The 21,549-nt window shown below is 37.7% G+C and overlaps 1 protein-coding gene across 1 annotated transcript in view; it reads right to left on the bottom strand.

The window, feature by feature from the left end:
• GABBR2 (gamma-aminobutyric acid type B receptor subunit 2) overlaps nt 1-21,549 on the bottom strand; it is a gene marked incomplete at both ends in the record, with an annotated part of 465,867 nt that overhangs the window by 341,402 nt on the left and 102,916 nt on the right. The window contains one exon of the mRNA XM_082281997.1: nt 17,630-17,767. Coding sequence (XP_082138123.1) covers nt 17,630-17,767 — 138 coding nt within the window. The remainder of the gene's footprint in view (nt 1-17,629; nt 17,768-21,549) is intronic.

Below are 21,549 nucleotides of genomic sequence, written 5' to 3'. Positions count from 1 at the left end.
TAGGCCAGTAGGAATCATTTTGACCATGGCGGTTTTAGGATTTTAGCCAATCACGCCCAAGGGGTGGCTGATCCTTTGACCAATTAGACTATGAAGAAAAGTCTATAAAAGAGTGGCAAAATAATTAAATAAATTAATCTTGCTGCAGAATTCCTGCCTGCTGGATGTCTCTTTTCCTCCCTACCACTGCAGGATACTGCAATAAAAAGTTTCAATACTTTGGCAATTTCCAAGCATGTCAGCACTTTCAGAATTATAACACGTGAGAATAAACCATCTTTAGTCTTTTAAACCTAATAGGAGCCACCATGGTTCAGAACTTTCAGAATCACAGAAAAACAAATAGTCGAACTTCCTGCTCAAAGGAGGGTCGACGAACGTCGTTTGTGGTATTAAGAATTTGGTTTTTTAGAAATGCATATTTATGCATCAAGTCATATTCAATTAAATATTCAGAGGGTATAGCACTCTGTTTCACTGTTATTGCTTTAAAAGCCTGAAGGAGGATTTGGGAAAAAAAAAAAACCAAACTAGTAACAATAAGTGCATACTGAATTAAACAGGATTAAAATAAAATCTGCTCATCATTTTTAGTTGATAAGGGAACCTATAGAGATTTCAATCTGTCAGTAGAATTTCACTGCTATTACGTCAGGTTTTTTTAGTCTACAGTAAAAAAAAACAACAGCAACAACAAAAAACAAGACTGTGGGGTACATTCACAAAATTACAGAACAGCTGAGATAGGAAGGCAACACAGGACTTTGCCTAGTCTGACCTCCCTGCTCAAACCAGGGTCTACTTGTGCATGTCGCTCAAGGCCCTGTCCAGTCACATTTGTGACTGTCTCCAGGAATGGACTTTCTACAGTTTCTTTAGGTTTGATTACCCCTACAATGACATGGAATTACCTGCATTTCAGTTTTGGCCCATTTTCCTCCAGTCCTTTCACTGGACACCACTGAGAAAAGTCCAGCTCTGCCTTCTTCACTTCCTCCATCAGATATTTATACACATTGACATGATTCTCCCAAACCTTCTCCAGGCTAAACAGTCCCAGCTTCCTCAGCCTCTCTTCATGTGACAGACACCCCAATCCACTAACCATCTCTTGTGGGCCTCCATTAGATTCTTACCAACACGCCCACATCTCTCTCGTACCAAGGAGCCCAGATCTGGACACCATTCCAGATGTATCTAGAAGAGAGGAAGGATCACCTCCCTTGGACTCAACCTGCTGGTTACAGCCTGCCCAAAGCAGTGAGGCCAAGGGTACCAAGTATCTCCAAGGATGGGGACACCACACCATCCCTGGGGAACCTGTATCAATGTTTGACCACTCTCACATTAAACAAAACTTTTCTGCCTTTCTACTCAGAAGATCCTGTGCTCTAATGTTAAAGCATTCCAACAAGGAAACATGTTTATGCTGAAACCAGAGAAGATACCTAAATGGGGACATTTGTGCACAGCAAATAGAGGTTCCATTTTTATGGCTCTGGATAATTCAAGTATATTTCTAAAGAAAAATTATACTTATGGTCAAATCAAGATAAGACATCAATGCATAAGGTTTGTAACCTCGAACAGTACTAAGACATGTCTCCCTGAGAGCAGGACATTTCAAAACTGGTTTATGCAGAAACTTAAGAATTTACATCTTCACCCAAGAGAAAGTTTTATATACTAATAAAAACACAGAAATATAAATACTGTCAGATATGAGATCTTAATTTTGAGAGATTTAATCCAATTATGCCTATTCAAATTAAAACTTCAGTATTTTTAGCTCTGATCTGCATGTTCTGTCATACTTTCGTAGTGTGGAATTTTATACTTTTTCTGATCTAAATAGAGATACTACCATAGAAAAAAAATCTGGAGGTTAGTAATTATTTAGGCATAATTAAAGTAGGATCTAGGAATCACCACACACAGACAAGTATCTTCAAAATGAAAATACTTAGTCTTTCAATTTGCTTGAAGAAAGCTTAGTAAAAATTAATTTAATTTTAATATTTTCTAATGTCAGTGTTCTGAAAAAAATGTAGAGCATGTATTTCTAGTTTGGATACAGAATCAAAAGAGATAAAAGATCTCTTTAGAAAAGATTTGGTACCTCTATAGTACTTTCATATATTATGTTGTGACACCTGATTCCTTTAGGCTCAGCTTTTGGTAAAATAAGGAAAGATGTGACCTGTATGTTGAAGTGGTGAAGAACCACTATAGTGATTCTTGGGATCTGTTCTGGAAAAACTTGCTATGAAATTCTGAAAATTGAGTGTAATCAATACATAAATTGTATAATATTCTTCCCCTTTAAGGACTTTTCAAAAGTTATCCAACAGTTCAAAGAAAAATTGAGGATTTCTCATACTACCAGAAAAACCCATTCCAGTAATTTGTTCCTATAAGACAGATAATTTCAATGCCCTATCCTTAACTGACTCCAAAGAACTGACAGTATTCTACAGGGACATAAGTTCAGACATAGCAAATGTCACATTCTAAATTTCATAAAAATTAAAGCTGACAAGATCAGTCATACACTCTTTAAGCAGGAACAGAGATGGATTGTTCCGCTATCCATATCTAGAATGTTTGAAAATGACCCCTAAGCTGCAATCAATAAACCAGCTATTTTCTGTTCCTGTCCTCGCTACGTTTACGTTGTACAAGGTAACTTCAGGCTGTGTAGTGAATACAGAATCAGTTATAGGTGAAATCCCAGTATCTAGAAGATAAATACTGCAGAACTCAACTTGTGGGAGCTGGGTCACAGAAGAGCACCTTGGACTCTATGCACATTTAGCTTCCTTATAACATGAACTGTGAAACTATGGTGGTGAAGAAAACAAGTAATATCCTAAACAGGGCATATTTAGCACCTTATAATGTTTGGGGTAACAGGGAGTGCCAAACCCCTTGCTCTGCAAAGACCAGCCACATCGTTCAAGGTAGGAGATCCCTGCACCCATCCATGCAGATCACAGGCTGAAGAAGAGCATTGATACTTGTCTGGCCAAAACAGCTGGCTGTAGTTCACTATTTTTATCTACACACACTAGCTATCAGAATGTAGGAGCACTCATATTTTAAAGTCACTGTAACTCTTGTCCAGAAGGAAGGAAACATAGATCACAGGACCATAGAATAAGCTCTGCTGGAGGGGATCCACAAGGATCATCGAGTCCAACTCTTGGCCCTGCACAGCATCATCCCCAACACTCACATCATGTGTCTGAGAATCTTGTCCAAGTTATCCTCAGGATGACGCACTGGGACTGTTTTTATCATAACCTTACGTTCAGGGTGCCAACTACACCTTCTCTTACTTCATGTCAGTGGTGCCTGACTGCACAGCAAAATATTGAAAAGGTTTGTGTGACCAGAAAAACAGAGCATGTGAGGGACAGTGACTCCATAGCCTACTGATTATAGCATTCTGAGGTGATTTTGACTGTCCTAGGAGAAAACTGTAAACCTTCAAATTTCTGGGCAAATGTTCTGGCTGTTTTATTTTAACAGTAAAACACCAGCAACATCTTTACTATCTTATCTGCTGGAAATATCTTAAAAGAAAACCAGCACATTGTGTTAAGGCTTATTTCTGCAACTATGTGGCAAGAACCTGCATAGACTGGAGTAAGGCTAAATAAAATGCACAAAAGCAAATTCATGCATATCCAGCACCTGGAGCCATCTGAGAAAGAAAGGGAACTGCCTTATACATTTAGGCACTCCTAAAATCAGGGAAAATCTCCATGAAGGTGATTTTTTTTCTTTTCAATTCGTGTGTTGGTCTTCGGTGTCTAGTACTGGCTTAAAACCTCAGTAGAGGCATACAACTTCCTCTCGACAGAGCCCATAAAGTTGTTATTACAACTCTGAAGAGATTTCTCCAGATGACAATTAGGCTGCAGAGCAGGAAAAGGGATTTGGTTAATAACTTTTCATTTTGTTCATTACAGCCACTTCCACGGATGTTGGTTGTGATGCTAAAATTAGAACTGCAGTTTTATATATGGTGATTCAACATAGTGAGCAGTTGTAGTATGATGAAAGGCAGACATGGCTTCAGAAATACCTGGCAAACACATACTCTGAGAACATCAGTGCTTTTTCAGAGTAATGGGATACAAAGCTAGGCTCTTAAGCTCACTGTACAGCACACAGGGAGAGTTAAGTGCCTCAGGATGTGATTTGAACACATCAGGCATGCTAGGCATGGGGGTGCTTAGAGCTAGAGCAATGAGCCATTTCAAGTCTAGGAGTGCATGTGAAATCCCACCCTCTGCAGGTTTCATAACTCCTTGCTCTTGGGACCAAATCATGCTCTGAAAATGTGTACACTTCATTCTTCTTCACTCTTCCATTTTCAGATAAATTAGAAAGAGTATGCATATTATTCCATATAAATATCGTTTAGACCACCCAAAGATAAGTGGAAATTCATCCATTCTCTTCTGTGACCCAGGTACTCACACAGAGCTTGTCTTTGTATCACCAAAGAAGAATCTGAGACAGTACCACTTCCAATCCCCAGAAATTAATTTCATGAGTGTAAGCACTGAGCCATGACCATCTGAGACAGTTCACTGCACCTCTGATGTTTTGTAGCAAGACAGAATTTCCTCCCTCAAAGGCCAAAAGCAAAGGAAGTACAAAACCAGAAATTTTACATTGGCCACAATAATCTTGATGACAATTCAGAAAAGTGACATTTGTTTTGATCCCTCATGTTTTTGGGTTTTTTTTCATAATAACTGTAGAAATTGCAGTCAAAACTCCTGGCAAACTCATGAGCAATATCAGCTGGGATGGGACTCCTCCTGACAGAACCCAGTATGGCATGGAGATGGTTGACTACCAAGAAGAGATGCAGAACGAGAGACATTTATACTCTTAAGCAGTGTAGGATTGAGGGCAAAGTCTGATGGCAAGTTTATGAGATACTGGGCCTCGAGGTGTCCTCATATAGTGGGGTTACCAAAACTCATTTCATACATGGACAAGTCTGAAGTTCTATAGAATTCAAGTGATGCACATTTCATTATTCATTTAAGGAGCTGAGGCAATAATATTACCCTTGCTTTCTGGAAGCATACCTCTTATAAACTGAGCTTTTGGGGAAAACATTCAGGTAGGATTTATGTAGTCTCTGGACAGGCAGCTAAGACTTCCAAAGTAGCACTCTCAATCACTTATTCTCAGTAAACATTAATTCTAAGATTTACTGCCCAGTGATCCCTTTACAACTATGCTAAGAATGTCATATTCTGTGTGAATTCATTTCTGACTAGAGGCATGAGCTGTCATTCCAAGGTGATTATAATACTATAATAATCTGCCTGTAAACCAGTAGAATATTGGGCAACAACATTTAAAGTTTCATTTTCCTTGTTCACATGACTACTTAGACCATTGAGCTAACTATGAGACTACCCTCTCTGTTGGTACATCTGCATTAATAAACGTGGATTTCTGGTTATAAAAATAAATGCCTGCTGTTCAAACGAGCAGTGTGCAAGCCATGACTAATTGGCAAAGTGCTGCCTTAAAGCCCTCCTAGAGCTGCTTGTGGCAATGGGAAATAAGAAAGTTAAGAATGAGGCTAACAGAAAGAGCAAAGCAGAGAATTATTTGTACAAAGATTATTATTCAGTTTTGTTGTCTTCTGTTTCAATGCTTTAAACAAAAATAAACAGCAAGTTACCTACATACCTTTTCTTAAAGCAACAGTAAGTTCCAGAATTCTAGGTCTCTTACTGTGATCTAACAATTGGACAGTGAATAGGACAAGCCAAGCCAGTGCAAGCACATTTGTTATGAGGGAAGATTTGTGTTATAATGGAGGACATGCCTCCTGCCACCTTAGGTACAATCTATATATAAGGTGACTCTATGATTAGTTGCAAAAAATGTAGCTTCAGGTCTCAATCAATAAACATGAGTAATCTGGCAGTGAAACTCAGGGCCCTGTAGCTGCATCGTTATGCCCTTTGCTCTAACAAAAGAAAAAGAAAAGAAACCATCTGCATTTTCGCGCTTCCTCCCAAGCTAAAACCAGCATAAAGACAGGATTTTATCCCATTGTCATACAGACTTCAAAAAACAAGGACAAAATCACACTGATCACAAGAGTTTTCACAATGACAACTCAAAGAATTCATAATCAATGTTAATGTCATTAGGCATTAGCAGATTTGGCAACTGCAACATTACTGAATTTTAATAGCTAAGATATGAAAATTTGAAGAGACAGAATGAAATTTGCAAGGTAAAAATTACTTCTTAAATTTCTGTCTCTATAGCCAAATCCATGCCGGTCTTTAGGGTCTTTACAGTCCCTAATCTGTAATTCTGGATTCCTTCATCAAGACCACAAATAACATACAGGATTTTTCTATAAAAGTAAACTCTTTGTTCTGGCCCTTCCTTCACTTTCAGATTTGCTAATCAGATTTCTTTTTAACTTCTCACAAGCAAGCAGAATAAAACAAAAATGGTAAAGGGTATAATAACTGGAGAGCAGAAAGTCACAGGAAGAAATTATCAAACCAGGCTGCTCATGTAGCACCCACGTACACGTCAGCCATAATTCTGAGTGAGAATGAATCCTGATGCAACGTAAGAGAATGCAAATACATTTATCTGAAACATGCCAGTGCCCCACCAGCCATAGACTGAGCCATAAAAGAGACTGAGGACAGTTTTAGATCATTCTAAAGAGATATATGTGTGTGCATGCATACATATATAGGTAGGTGCACAACTTCATTATTTTATTTTCCTATTGTTAATAAAAGTTAAACATCATATTGATCATCTCTATTGCTTGCTCAGTCACTCTGCTTTTCTCAGTAGCATTCTGAGCCTTGAAAAAAGAAGCAGCTAAAATTTGCTTACCAAACGAATTTTTGGACTGACTGTATAAATTAAATGAGACATGAGAAAAATAATCTCTTTAGCATAAGTATGTCTTTACAGCAAAATACACCAGTATTAGCAAGGATGGATGTGTATGCCGCTTTCCCAGAAGTGATCTTTTCCTTGCAGCTCCAGATTCTCCCAAATAGATTAGTGGGACCAATTTGTGAGTTTGTTTGGAATCACAGAATGGTTTTGTTTGGAATGCACCTTAAGGATCACCTAGTTCCAAGTCCCCTTTCACAGGGAGGGACACCTTCCTCTATACCAGGTTGCTCAGAGCCCCCCTCCAACCTGACCTTGAACACGAAATTCCAGGTATGGGACATCCACAGCTTCTCTGGGCAACTTGTTCCAGTGTCTCACCACCTTCACAGTAAAGAATTTATTCCTAATAATCAATATAAACCTACCCTCTTTCAGTCTAAAGCTGCTACCCTTTGTCCTATCTCTCCATGCTCCCGAAAAAAGTCCCTCTCCAGCTTTCTTGTAACCTCTCTTTAGGTACTGGAAGGCTTTTATAAAGCCCTGGAGCCATCCCTTCTCCAGGCTGAGCAACCTCAGCTGCCTCAGCTCGTCATCAACAGGAGAGATGCTCCAGACCCCTGACTGTCTTCCTGCCCTCCGCTGGAAAAATGCAGAGAAGCATCCAGCTTTTGACAGGCAGTCGTAGACTATTTCAGATCGAGACTGTCATCAGCCTTCTACAAGCTTTTCAGAAGGGCTATGATGAAGAACGTTCTTGCTTTTTTTTAATAGAACAAATTAACTCTTGATTTATGTCAGGAGGACAGTGCTTAAAATGAATACAAAATTGTAGCCCCCAAGCACTTCATGCAATATTTTAGACTGCTGGAGACCTGTCACTCCCCAATCACATGCAGGCTTATTCCCTTATCTGAATACTGAAGGACTTAAACAAACCTTCCAGAAGCTGTGCCACTAATCTTTTTACTTTCAGAAGGCAAACTGACATAATGAATCCACATTCTGATACACACTGTGCCCTCACAGTAGCTTAATTATGAATAATTATAGAATTTTCCTAGCTTAGTGTTGCATCCTAACACAAACAAAGCTCATAGTGGTTATATTGCCAGTCCTGCTGTAGTTTATTAATCAGACTGTGACGGACTGTCTACTGGATAACAAAGTCTAAAGGACTCCTGCAAGGTAATGGAAGATGAAGGCAACACTTTACTGGGGAAACGCCTTCCTTTACTTTGAGAATTAGGAGCAGAAGGTGTTATAGCTTAACACAGAGTTCAGAACTTTCAAGTTACTCATCTCCTAAAAATGAATGAAATCAAGGCAAAACAAGAAATCAAAGTAAATCTGGATTTGCAACTACAGCTTGGAATTAAAACACAGAGAGCTAAGAAGAGATTCTGAAAGACTGGAAAGGTGCAACTGTGGAACAATTTTCCAGTATAAAAAAAAGTTTCGATGCAGTTACTTAAGCTGTCTATAGCTGTAAGTTTTAAATGTGATGAGAAGGAAAGGGAAATGATATCACAAGTCAATGTTTAAGGGCTATGCAATATGTTCCTCTTCTCAGTGTAATCCTAGGGCCAAACAATGCTTCTTATTCCAACTGCAAATTGTTTCAGTCACAATTTTGTATGCAATTAATAGTGCTTTTCCAACAGAGTCTGGACCTTCTTAAGCTAAGCTGATCCTTTCTCTTTTCTCTGACACTGAGATTCTGCTTTTTCTATGTGTGATAACTAAGGTTAAAGGAAATAAATATGTTTCCAAACAACTTCATGTTTAATTAAAATAAACTATCACTTGTTCAATTGGCCTTATTTTTCTCCAGTTGTTTTGAAACTTAACTGATGCCTGGAAAAGGCCCTTAGCAAGATCTACAATTCCCCAGAAACTGTTCTAGGTGCATCAAGTACTGAGAATATCAAAAATTAAAACAGATGTCATCCATATAGGTTTCAATCCTAGATGAATCATATACCAAGAACTCCACAGTGAATTTGAGAATCATGCCCTTAGAACAGCTTCTATTATGTGAGGATTTGTACCTTAGTATTTACTTTTCTACAAACATATCACCATTGAATTACTTCTATAATGGAGCATAATTAACCTTTTTCTGTTTTTAAAGGTCAATAAATATTTTATTTAAATTTCAAAATTTCGTGAAGATGATTTTTCTTTTTCCAGATTCTTGGTGTATTAGTTTGTTCTTCAATTATGCCCAGGAGCTGTTGATGCTGAATTTGTATGAATTAGGCTATTCCTCAAAATAAGTAATTAAGTAACTGTGGCCAAACAACATTCAGGGGAAAGCAGGTTAATTTACCACATGAAAATGCTTTCCTTGTACCGTAATAGAACAGTGACATGAAGAAATACATTCAAATGAGAGAGAATGAAATTAAGAAGTGAGTTTAAGGCTGTGGGAGCCATAGTACAAGCAACAAAACTTATCACATCAATTTTGCCTTGACTTGGTTGTCAAGTTGTATTGTTGTTAGTTGTTAGTTATTATTAGTTGTTGTTGTATTTTCCTTCTTACTCTGAACAGGTTTGTGTGTTCCAAGGACAACAACAGCTATGGCAGAGGATGCCACTCCACATAAGGCCACTCAAGCCAGGCTGGTCAAAGGGACTGGAGAGAAAACAACCCCAGGGCTTTCCAAGCAGGCTGTTGAGAAACAGGCCAGCAAGCTGGTTCTGTAGAGTACAGTCAGTGTTACTTGTTTAAGAAACAAATTACAGTAGTCACTGACAAACAGCATACCAAAATAACCAATTCCAGTTTAGATATAGTGAAAATAATCAGAAAAACCACGTTTGGGGAATTGATGGTAAAAGAAGCTTGAAACCACTTTTCTACAATATTTGGAATGCTGCAATAGTCAGAGAAATACAATATTATAGTCTGAGTATTTTGGAATAAACTAATAATAATTGTCAAAAATCAACCAAATAACAATAACACGATTTTCAGTGAAATAAGATAACTTTAAATCAATATAATCTTAAAAGCAGAAAAAACATATACAGATAAGCAGCTAATTAGCATCTGATCTCCCTGAGATAGCTTTCAATGAGAGAGAAACAAGATTCGTAGAGAGTCAGGCATAGGGGAAAATGCAAGAGGCAGCTCAAAATTCAGTGCTGCAATTGCTGAGAAACTATAAAAATGCTCCCACTAAGCAATGGGAAATTCTAGACAAGTTTGTGGGTCACGGAGTAATGAAACTAATGAGATTAATGAATCAAAATGTGATTCTTTGGGCTGGCATAACTGTGAATAAATCAAATATTATCATTAATGGGACATTAGTGTTACACAGCTATATCCCCACAAATTGCATGACATTTCCGAGAGAAAGTCAGTGAAAACACAATGCTAGAACAAAATTTAACAGCACTTTAGTCCAGTGGGTTAGACCATCAAAAAACCAGACAGCTGACAAGGTACTAGAAAATGTGCCATAAAAATGATCTCAAATGTGAAAAAGAAATTGGTGTATATCACAGTCATCGTCATTCAGCATAACGAAGATTCTGAACTACAAGTGATTTTACAAAGAAGCAAACCATAAGTCTGCCTATCATATCAGGACAGGGAAGAGGACAAGGAAGAGATGGGAACCAAAGTTGCCTTTCTACCTCCCCTCCTAAAACTCCTCCAGAAAAGGCAGCCCCAAACAGCACACTGAGGGGATACCTGTGTAGCAGGAAAGGAAGCTCTGCAAGAGCTGCAAGGTGCAATACTGAAACATTTTTGGTAAGTAGGATTCTACCTGGCAAGTCTATCCTAGCTGAGGGGCTGCAAAAGCCACATGAGAAAAGGCTTCAAGCCTGTTTTATAGAAATGAACAAAATGGGAAAGATAACAAGAACTACTGAAAAAAATCCAGCAACACAAGCAGTGAGACAATAAAAAATTACGTGGGGGAAAAAAAAAATCCCCAAATACCAAAGTACACAGCCATTATTTATTCTAATAATAAATTAACCTGGACATTTTAAACACCTTACCAGTAACATGAGTTAGCTTTAAAACACAAGGCTTTATATTTGAAAAAAAACCCCAAAACCATCAATGCTTATGTATTACACTCTGTGTTTGGGATATTTTTAATGTATTTTATTTTTGTTCAAGAGACCATTCAGATTCAGACAGAGAGAATATCTGATGTGCTCAGAATTAAATTTTCCCAAGCACATATTATACTGCAAGGCAAAGTGACACCCTTGCCTTTTCAGTGTATATCTGTCCCCTAGACCATCACCCATTCACTTCATATTATTGATCCAACTCTAAACAAAAGTGATTGAATGAATATGTGCAAACAACTAAGAAGAACAAAAACAATTTAAAAAAATGTGTTGTTGTTTTGGTTTTTTTTTTCTACCAGAGCATGCAGATCATGTTAGAATAAATATACAGGTTCAGTCTTGAGCTGCTTTGACCTAACTCTAGAGCTGTATTAACATACCTTTATTCACGCTTTATGTAGTAGAACTGAACCTTAGACATTAGATCAAAGGCAAAAACTAGACTATATATTGTACTTTTGATGTTTTCTCCAGGACAAACAAGATGAAAAAGAACAGCTAATCATATTTAAATAAAAGTGAACACTGGATGGAAGCCAGTTTCAAATTGATGGAAAGCGAGGTTAAGCCATAGAAATCAATGTCATACATTTAGGCAGAAGGGGGAAAGAAGATAAAAGAAGATCCTAATAAATCTTGCAGTGCATTTGAAATTCAGGATGTGCAATTCTTGCCATACCTCAGCCTGGAAATTTTCTGAAATTTTCAATCTAAACTTTGTGGACCAAGTTTCTGCTCTTAAAGCAAAGCAATGCAAGTGTCACCCCTGGAGTACAACTGCAATAATGCACTGGAAATCAAGGGGTCCTGTGAAAGAACTTTTGTCACCCAAGTAATTCTTCTGCCCTAGACCAGTCTTGCCTGCTGTACTGCCACATCCACTTCTCTAAGCTGAAAGGTGAACATACAGCTACTTCCAAGTCTGCTCTACCTTGTGCATGTATGCATCCATCAACATGCTGAGACCCCCAGACTAATTAGCAGGTATGGCACTGATAATCTGTTTCAACTCCCCATGCATCTTCTGCTCCAGCAGCAGCCGCAAATCTTCAGGAGGGTTCATCAATAATGGCAGGGCTCCTGCTGGCAGCTTCTCTCAGGGGGAGGATTTGCAGAATCAAAAGGTCTGTCTCCCTCCAAATGCACCAGAGCTTCTTTTAAATGAGGAGAAACTTCACATGAAATTCTGCCTGAAGGTCAGACCTACTGTGTTTTCTTCCTGTTCAGGAGCTCCTGGGCATTCCTACAGTGAAGTGAGCAAAATTTCCTTATGTGCTCAGCTAACTCCTAAAAACAGGACAAGAATGTCTTCAGGTTTGCACCTTATATAATAAGACCTCAAGAGGTGTCTTTTCCTCCCTTTGTCTATTAAAAGCACAACACAAATACAGAAAAATCTGTAAAATCCCTCCAATTCCAGGACAAAAAAAATAGAAATGCAAAGGAAGAAGAAGAAGAAAAAGAAAATTACAATAGTGAATTATGGGCCTAAAAGGCAAAGATTCTATTTTTTTGGTGCATTGGGTCATATTCCAGTGGGAAAAAGGCCTCTTCATAAGAGGGACTACCTGCATCACATAGATAGAAGTAGCTAATCTTCTTAGCCAAAGACTAGTTTAAATGCCCTTTTCATTACTCAAGATAATAATGCATGGAAATTGTGCAGTGGAAGCAAAAGTAGCACAAACTCACTGTACTGGAATAAACAGAACGAAGAAGGCTAAAAAAGAAAAGAAAACACCACATTATTTTATGTGTCCATGCTGGAGCTCCAGGTAACAAGTACAAAGATTTAGAAAATTCAGATATTAACAAGAAGAAATTTGATTCAGTGGCCAGTATAGAAATGTCTGGTGATTTGCAATAGTTCTGTGTTAAACCCCATTATTTTAACCTGAACATATCTGTGAAATTCTGTATTAACAAGAATTTTGATGAGTAACAGACACTTAATAAAACCTGGTTTCTTACAGATGCACTGTCCTAAGCTTCTACGAACACACACACAAACACGTACCTCAGTTTCTATTTCATATCCTTCTGGGTTTCACCCTTTCTCTGTGCTTTCTTAATTTTTTTCTGCTGTTTTTCTAACAATCTTCTCGATGCAGCCAGTCCCCTTTCCATAACAGCAGCTGAACATGGAAAACCACACAGCACGGCTGTCCCTAAGTTCTCTGTGCTCATGTTGGAGCCTCTCCTTCATTCTTATGGATCCCTGTCCACAGAAGCTCAGTTTCACATAAATGTATAGAAGCTAATAATATTTAGGAAATCCTTTGTTAAAACTGGGTTGTGATTTCCCAGTGGTCAGAAATTACTAGGGGGAACAGACAGTGCAATCACATCAGCCTTGTTTCAGAAGGAAATCAAAAGCTAGAAACACCACTGATTTTCCTGAACACCAGCAGCCTCTTCAGTAACTCAGAGATGGGAACTTGAATACCTATGGATCTCTGGGACAATAAAACAAATCTCAGGGTAGGCTCTTTAATATCCAATCACATGATCACAGAACCAGGAGTTTTCCCTTTCCAACATCCCTTTCTAACACAGGAACTCATCCTATATTAATATGCCCAAGAGTGAGAAGTAATACATCCTGATTAGGGCACCTATAATGTTGTTAGAAAACTTTCCAACACGAGATGCTGAATCCAAAATAAGGTTCCTCAGTTTTGAATGTCATTACGATCTAATCACTGTATTGCCTGGAGTTACTTGCCTAGAAGCCAGCAGTTATGACTAGATTACATAAAATATGTGGAAACAGAGGATATTGCGAGGAAGCACAAACATTTATACTCTGTTTCTGGCAGAGGCTTATTTCCAGAGTTAAATGAAATTGTAAATGAAGCAGGCTGTAAGAGAAAGTCTGGCACAATGAAAGAAAAAGACAAATCTCCAAAAGTTGAGACAGAGTTCCACATATTAAGAGAGATGACCAGTGTGGTCAAAATCCTCATGCTGATTAAATGTTTATGTTAATATAACAATTAGGAAAAGTGAGAGATGACAATAAAAAACAGGGGAAACAGCAATCCATATAAAATAGTCACTTTTGCCACCGTAAGCAAATCACATGGAGATAACAGTTGATGGATATCCTGAAATAGAAGAGAAAGACTGAATAGCTAGCTGTCTCTTTTGTTTTACACTAACTGCATACTAGCAGGAATGCTTCAGTGTACAGAACAAAAATACATAACTTGTCTTTTGTAAGATATTGAGAGATACTATTCATGATTCTTCTTCACTCTGTTTAATTACCTTGAACACACATTGAGAAAGAATGGGGATAAGATTAACCTGGAAGAATTTGACATTGACGTATTCTCCCTATAGAACAGCAACTTCCCTGTATTATGCCTTTAAGGCACATTCTCAAAGGCACAAGATATTACTGGCACTTTTAAACTAAAACACCAAAGGTTCAAACTGATTCTACACCACAGCCTGGAGATCAAAGACACACATGCAGCCTCCAGCCCATATTCAGACTGTCACTCAACAAAGGACTGCTGGCACATAGAGGCTACCCATGGAGAGGCTTTTAATTTGAGAGGCTAAGGAATGGGTGCCTGCACTTGTCCTACTAAGAATATGTGTTCAAAAAGCATTTTCCAAGTTGTGTCACCCAGCATACCTCAGTGAAAGTCTTTCAGGATGACAAAAGTCTTTGCAGACTAAAACAACTTGCTCCTTTCACAGATATAAAATGCTCCATTAAAAAATAATTAATTTTGTTACAGTAAGAGATAATTAAATCAGCCAGCAGTTGAAGGCAGCTAATTGAGAACACAAATTCCCTTTCTGCTGCTGATCATAACGAAATCGGAATTTGTCAAGATGGAGAAGGAAAAGTACCTGTTTTTTGATATGGCATGGAAATAAGACATGTCACCTTCAGACTGAGACTCTTCTCAACCTCTGTAATCTTCCCTATTTCACATTGTTGCAGGACATCAGTTACCTGATTTAATCACTTAAGTAAAAGAGACAGCATCATTATCAAAAGCATACAGTAAGGAGTGTAGAGACCGAAGGTGCCTGTCAAGAATCTATTTCCTTCCCCTCCCTCATCACTACTACAATTGCCTGAGTAGCAAATGCAATATGAAAATTTCCAGCACATTTATACTCTTGGCTTTTTGTTTCACTGTTTGGTTTTGGCAGCTTCTTATTGTAGAGAATGGAGAAGAGGCAGAAAAGAAAAATTCATCCAAACTGAGGAAAAGCAGTCACCCAGTAACTTGGAAATCAGGGCTAAAAGGCTTTCAGAATGGTTTTGCAGTCAGAAAGCCTCATACTGTATTTGCTCAGGAAAGTAATTTTTTTTTTTAGTTGTTATATTCTGTTATTCTTCTTTCATTCCTATTTTTCCCAAGACTATCAGTATCATCCTTCATTTCTCTGGCATGTAAGAAAGCCATCACTTTGCTGAACCTCATGACACCTGTGTAAATCAAATCAAATGTTCCTGCTAGAGGTAAGAGCTTTGTTTTCACAACTGCAGGCACAAGGACAGGGACAAAGCTTTGGAGTCAGACATCCAAATGCAAATCTTCTATTCAATAATACAATGTCAGGTTAGTTTTTGCCTATATGCTGTTTTCCCTCTTCTTGACTGTAACATGAAATGACTTCATCATCATCACAATAAAACAATTTATGTGAGTTTGTTGTGATTCCTTGAGGTGAAGTTTCAAGTTTTGAGGGAGGACAGCCTTGTATTTTATCAGGCTGAATATTATTGTTCCACTTCTGAGAGTTACAGATTTCTATCTTCTCCTTCTATTCAAGTTATGCTTTTAATCAGAGACACATATGACAGTGGATCCTGAAGAGTGGAAGGATTTGTACTCTGTTTCCCTGCTGTCTTATACGTGCTACATCTGCTGATTTGCAGATAACACATATTGCTGTCACCATGTGACATACCACTTTCACAAACAATATTTGGATTGGTACCATTACTGCTATACCATCCACTAAGCCTTGCCACACTTCCCAGCCATGCTGTTATTTGTGGTTTTTTCGTCATTCAGTCAATCAATATATAAAAACCTGACATAACGAGCAGTTTTGCCATGTGAGGATTTATCTAGTGCCCACAGAATACTAAGCCCATGCAGTCAAGAATACCTTGATGCACTGATATCATAAATAACATTTAAGACATAGTCACAGCCAGAGTGGTTAAACACAGAGAAATAAATGCTCTCTGGTAGCAATACTTCATGTCATTCTATAGTTGAACACATACATTGACAAATTCAGGAATTTAAAAGCTTTCTGAAACCTTAGACTGAGAAATTTCATTAACAAATTGATTTCCAGATTGTATCAGGCAGAACCTGACTGCAAGTGAAAAGATTTTTAGCACAATGAAATCCTACTATTTAAAACATCCTCCATCTTATAGAAATTCCATGTGACAAATTAAAAAAAAAACAGAGCTCCAGCCACATACTTCGTTACAGGTTATGAACTAGGCCATTTTCTAGAGAGAGCGTTAAAAGAGAGTTTCAAGCTTTCTGTTACTTTCTCCATTCTCCCCAGAGACAAACTATTATTTGGTTTCCACAGAAGAACTGTTTTTCACATCAGAAAAAAAATCCTGAAGCAGAAAAAAAAAAAATCTGATCTGACAAGCACTGCAAACACAGTTAACAAGCGACTTTAATTATCCTCCTAAGATTTTCCCATTTGTACTCTGATCATCATCTTCTTCACAAATCTAATTATGCCTCGTTTGTTCTTGCTGCTCTACTGTTAGTGAGTATTCCAGGTGGAAAAGAGGAGCCTGTTTGTAACTGTAACTTCAGGTAATTGTTTTAACTATATATTTTTTATTTTGCTATAGAATAATTTGCAGTTTTTAAGAAAAAAAAAATATACAGGAGTATTTTTGGGCAATATGAATATTGAGTAGAAAGCCAGGGTATTTCCACATCAGAAAAGCAAAACTCAAGGGCTATGTGAGAAGCCATCCATCCGAAAACTATCACTAGTCAGATGATTGAATAAATGAAGAAAATCACGCTATTATCATCTGCATTTTAGGGATTAGTATTAATAAATTCTGATTCCTCAGCAGAGGAAACCTTTCCACAAACTTGACCTTTGAGAAAGTCAGAAAGAAAACAACTGGGAATAAATGTGCTTCGTGAGTTAAATTCTGAGACACAAACCCAGTCACTATTTAGAATTTATGCACTTCCAGCACTTTTAAAGTCCATAGTAATTACTGCATTGTGACTGAGTACAGACTGAGTAAATGCCCTGAAGTACCATAATTTAAGGCCTGATGAGTTGTTTCATCTAACTTTTCAAAAGTCCTAGGTTTGCCCCCCTACCATGCCTGAACTTGATTTCACCTAGATTGCTTTTTGAGACCCATTATTTTTATTTGATTAGCCAACTGAGACAGATGACTGCTTCCCCAAACTCAAAGGCATTTTTGAGTACAACAAAATGCCAAGCCTTAAAATCCGGTTTTAAAGCTTAGCTTTAAAAAGCATCAAACTTAAGTTTCTAAATTTTAAAAAAAGATCCAGAGACACAAGACAGTCAGCATTAGAATATATTCCATTCCATGCCTTACCTGAACCAAATTCCATCCCTTTAGAGATTCAGCAATGATAGAAGTAACTGTTGCACATACACCACCAAAAACCATCAGATGATTAGGTCCATATTTTATTGCATCGTAGAAGGCTTTGAGTCCTTTTGCATTGTCACACTGGGAAAAAAAAAAAAGAGAGAGACAATATTCAATGTCACAAATAAAATAATTAACTACGAAATAAACAATTGGGCAGTTGGGCAGAGAAAAAAAATCAGGGGTTCCACAGATATAAACGTAAGACTTAAACTTGAAAAATTAGAGCACTCTCTTCCAGATCCCTAATGTGCCATAGTAAAAGAACAGCAAAATGCTTCCTTACATTGTACAAAACCAGAATTTTGATATCTCCATTTGACAAATAATAACTAAGTCCAGCAAAAAATGGTTGACCAAAACCTTTTCTACATTCAGAGCTACCATTTCCCAAAGCAAAACTTGGAATGTAACACCACATTGTCAACAGGACTTCCGTAGTCGGAGGAAAGCTTGACACTACTGATGGTCTCTATAAAAAAAGTTCTGTCTCTAATGTAGACTCCTAAGGAACTTCTATAGGAAGTCCAACCTCAGTATTCTGTGCAAAAATATATAGCAGAGAGCCTGTCATTTAGAAGCACAACACAAAATCTTCAAAAGATAGCAAAATATTCTTTTTAAGTGCTAAGAATTAATTGTTCTGCTCTCATAGCTCACACAGCTTTGAGAGGAAGGCTGGGCTAAATGACATTCTGTGGTCCTTCTAACCTGACCTGTTCTTGGCTTCCCTGATAATTGGTTTGATCATTATTTCAGGTGTAAAGAATTTTACTGCAAACTGAGACCAGGACTGAAAATTAGGGGAAAAAGGCTCATGATAGTCAGTATTGCAAAAGATATATCAATCCTTGAATAAAGTCATATTAATCATTCATAATAACCCTAATTCCTAAGCTTGCAACAAAGTATTAATAAATTATGTGCCTGAAGGTAGGAATTTGATTCCAAACCATACTGGAAGTTAAGAGTGCCAACAGATTATAATAGCAGCTGCCACTGCTCCACTAAAAGCCACTTTTTTCTCTTCTTGAAACGAAAGTTTTCTGCCCTCTTTTGCCTGTTCTACAAAGTGTTCCTTGAATGTACTCTTTATAAGAACCATCACACACCAGCCTCCAATATTTCATTATGACTATTCAATAAAAGAGTTCATTTACTATCAGCATCCAAGTAGTAATTGTACTGAATTCTGCAGAGAGAATAAAGATTTTGACTAAGAAGTTCGGAAGCTTATATTAAGCTCCTTACTGAATTAATATGTTAAAAGCAAAAATATTATATTTGCATTCTATCTGCAAGAATAGCATTATTGCTCCCACTTATTCAAAAGGATACAGATATTTAATGCATAGACTCTTTTAAATTGCATAATATAGCCCAACACTTTCCTTCTTAATGCAGAAAAAAACCCAAAACCACTCAGTATGGCAGAGGCTCCCCTATTAGTTTGATGTGTTGGCGGCAAATTCACGTTGTGAGGGAATTAAAACTGTGATCATTGGAAGAAGCAGCATCCTCCATTCTTACTCCTTCATTCCTTAGTTAAAGACCAGTTTATTCAAAGTGCAACTAGAAGGCTCAGCTATTTCTTGAATTTTTAAGCAGCCAAGGACAATACAGCTTTAGGTATCTTCATTTAATTGACATTTATCCAAGTCTTTTCCGTCATCCACCTTATCATTTGAAGCTGCAGCAGAAGAGATTGTTGAATTGGTTTTCATACCAACTTAAAACCAGTGAATATAATTATTTTTCTTTTTTTTATTAGGTCACATTTAAAATGTATCACTAAGTAGCAGTTTGAGAAGAATACAAGCCCTATATGAAATAAAAATAATGTTAATAGTAAAATGACTGTCCTAAGTTGCAGTCTGGGAAGGGCCTGTGAAAGTTATGGATAAATAAAATTCTACATTCTAAATTATAAAGCCTTATGGTGTGTTATCTGAAGCAAAATTCGTGCTAAAACCCACCCTTACATCACAAAACACTGATGCATTTTTAACTACAAAATGTTTCTCACTGCAGTAAACTTAAGCAATTATGGGTCCCAGTAGGTTGACTCGCTGGGAGGTCCAGAATTGGCATTAGTATAAGGTCTTTCTTTTTTATTTGATCTTTTCATGGTTATGAATATACTAGCATGACAACAACCCTTTTTCCATCACACAGCAATTCTCTTGGGAAGGTATGCCAAAATATTTGTTCATCTCTCCCAAAGTGAAAGGTTCACACCACTGAGATATAGTACTGCTCAATCAAAAGTACCTACAATAACACCTGGGCTTCTCTTTGATGTGATCCAGTTAAAAGCCTACCATGTTTTCACCTTTGTACCTTCCTCTTGACCAGTCTCAGTTCTCTCTCTTCTAGGCCACCATGAATAATTATAGCAGACTCTGCCTACTCCTTGAGCAAAATCATTCCAATAGTCAAAGTATGTCTCAGAGATAAAGAATAAGAACTTAGTACTGTGGCTGGCCACAACTGGACAGAAATGAAAGGAAAAATGAGAAAGATGGGAGAAAGCAAACTTTCACATTTATTTCATGACACATTTCACAACATACACTGTGTATAACATTCTTCCCTGCAAGCAACAGAACAGTCTGTCAAAAGCATTAAAAAATAAACATTCAGATAAAAATAATAGCCCTACCAAGCCAGACAGACAAGCAGTAGAAAATGTTTCTTCCTGCCTCTAGTCTGAGCACTGTATCCTTAGTGAGCTCCTGAAGCCCTCTGAACATATGTACTTTTTCAGAAATCCCAGGTGGCCACCACTGCTGCTCATGGTCTTCAATTTCTAAACCCTACATATGTAACCCTAAAAGAGAGCAGTGCTGTTGGAGGACAACAATCACTGAAATTCCCATCAGATCACTACCAAACAACTTCTTGAATTGTTGTCTACAAGTGACTCAAGCTTGGTCCAGGAACAACCCTTTGCAGCAATCTATTTACAGTACAACAGAAGACTGCATAAGGACCAAAATCCACATTAAAAAGCAAAGGCTAGAAAGTCCTGGCCACATGTGGATGACATGAAGCTGACTGTCTTACTAATTGGAGCATGACAGGGAGCAATGAAGGGGAAAGAATCCTTAATAAAAAGTCACAAATTTATACGATGAAAAATATAACCTGAAGGAGCCAGCACTGCTTTTACTACCAAGTTTTGATCTTTTGCCTCAATTGTCATCAGCATATCTACTTCACTGAGCTGAACAGCAGCCAGCTCACTTTCAACCCATATATAAAACCTGGCAGCTATGCTCTTCCCCTGAACTTGACTGCACATTGAAACACTGACCAAGGTTGCAATATATTTACCCAAACTGGAATTTCAAATATATGTGATTTGTTACTCATCACAGTTTTCTTCAGGAGAAGGGGCTGAGAACTACCTACCCCACACAAATTAATTGTTGTGCTTCGTCTCAGCCAAAAGCCAGCAATAAGCCAAATATAAATAGCAAACATACATATTAATGAAATAATTACATTAAGTGTATCTCTTAACGCACTGTCTTGATACAGATTACCTGGGAGATTCACAAGGAAAAATGCAACCAAATCACTAAGCAAAGGTTTGTGAAGTGTCCTGTCTCTTGCTGTGACAAAGACAGCTTAATATCACAGCTGGCACCTGACAAAGTGTGCATAGAGGCATCTATTTTAATTAGGAAAAACAGCCAGATGAACTGCTGCATAGGAGACAAGTCAAAGGAATTTGTGGATTGAGGTGTTAGCCTTCCTGAATCCTCTTCAGAGGAGAGGCTGACAAATAAAAACTATAATCCTCCACTGAGAAAAGGATCCAAATACACAGGGAGGAAGAACTTCCTGAGACATTAGGG

Source organism: Coloeus monedula (genome assembly GCF_965178545.1).
Source record: "Coloeus monedula genome assembly, chromosome: 1".
Taxonomy (NCBI): Eukaryota; Metazoa; Chordata; class Aves; order Passeriformes; family Corvidae; genus Coloeus; species Coloeus monedula.
The sequence above is the reverse complement of the archived record's forward strand: the minus strand, read 5'-3'. Positions and strand labels throughout refer to the sequence as shown.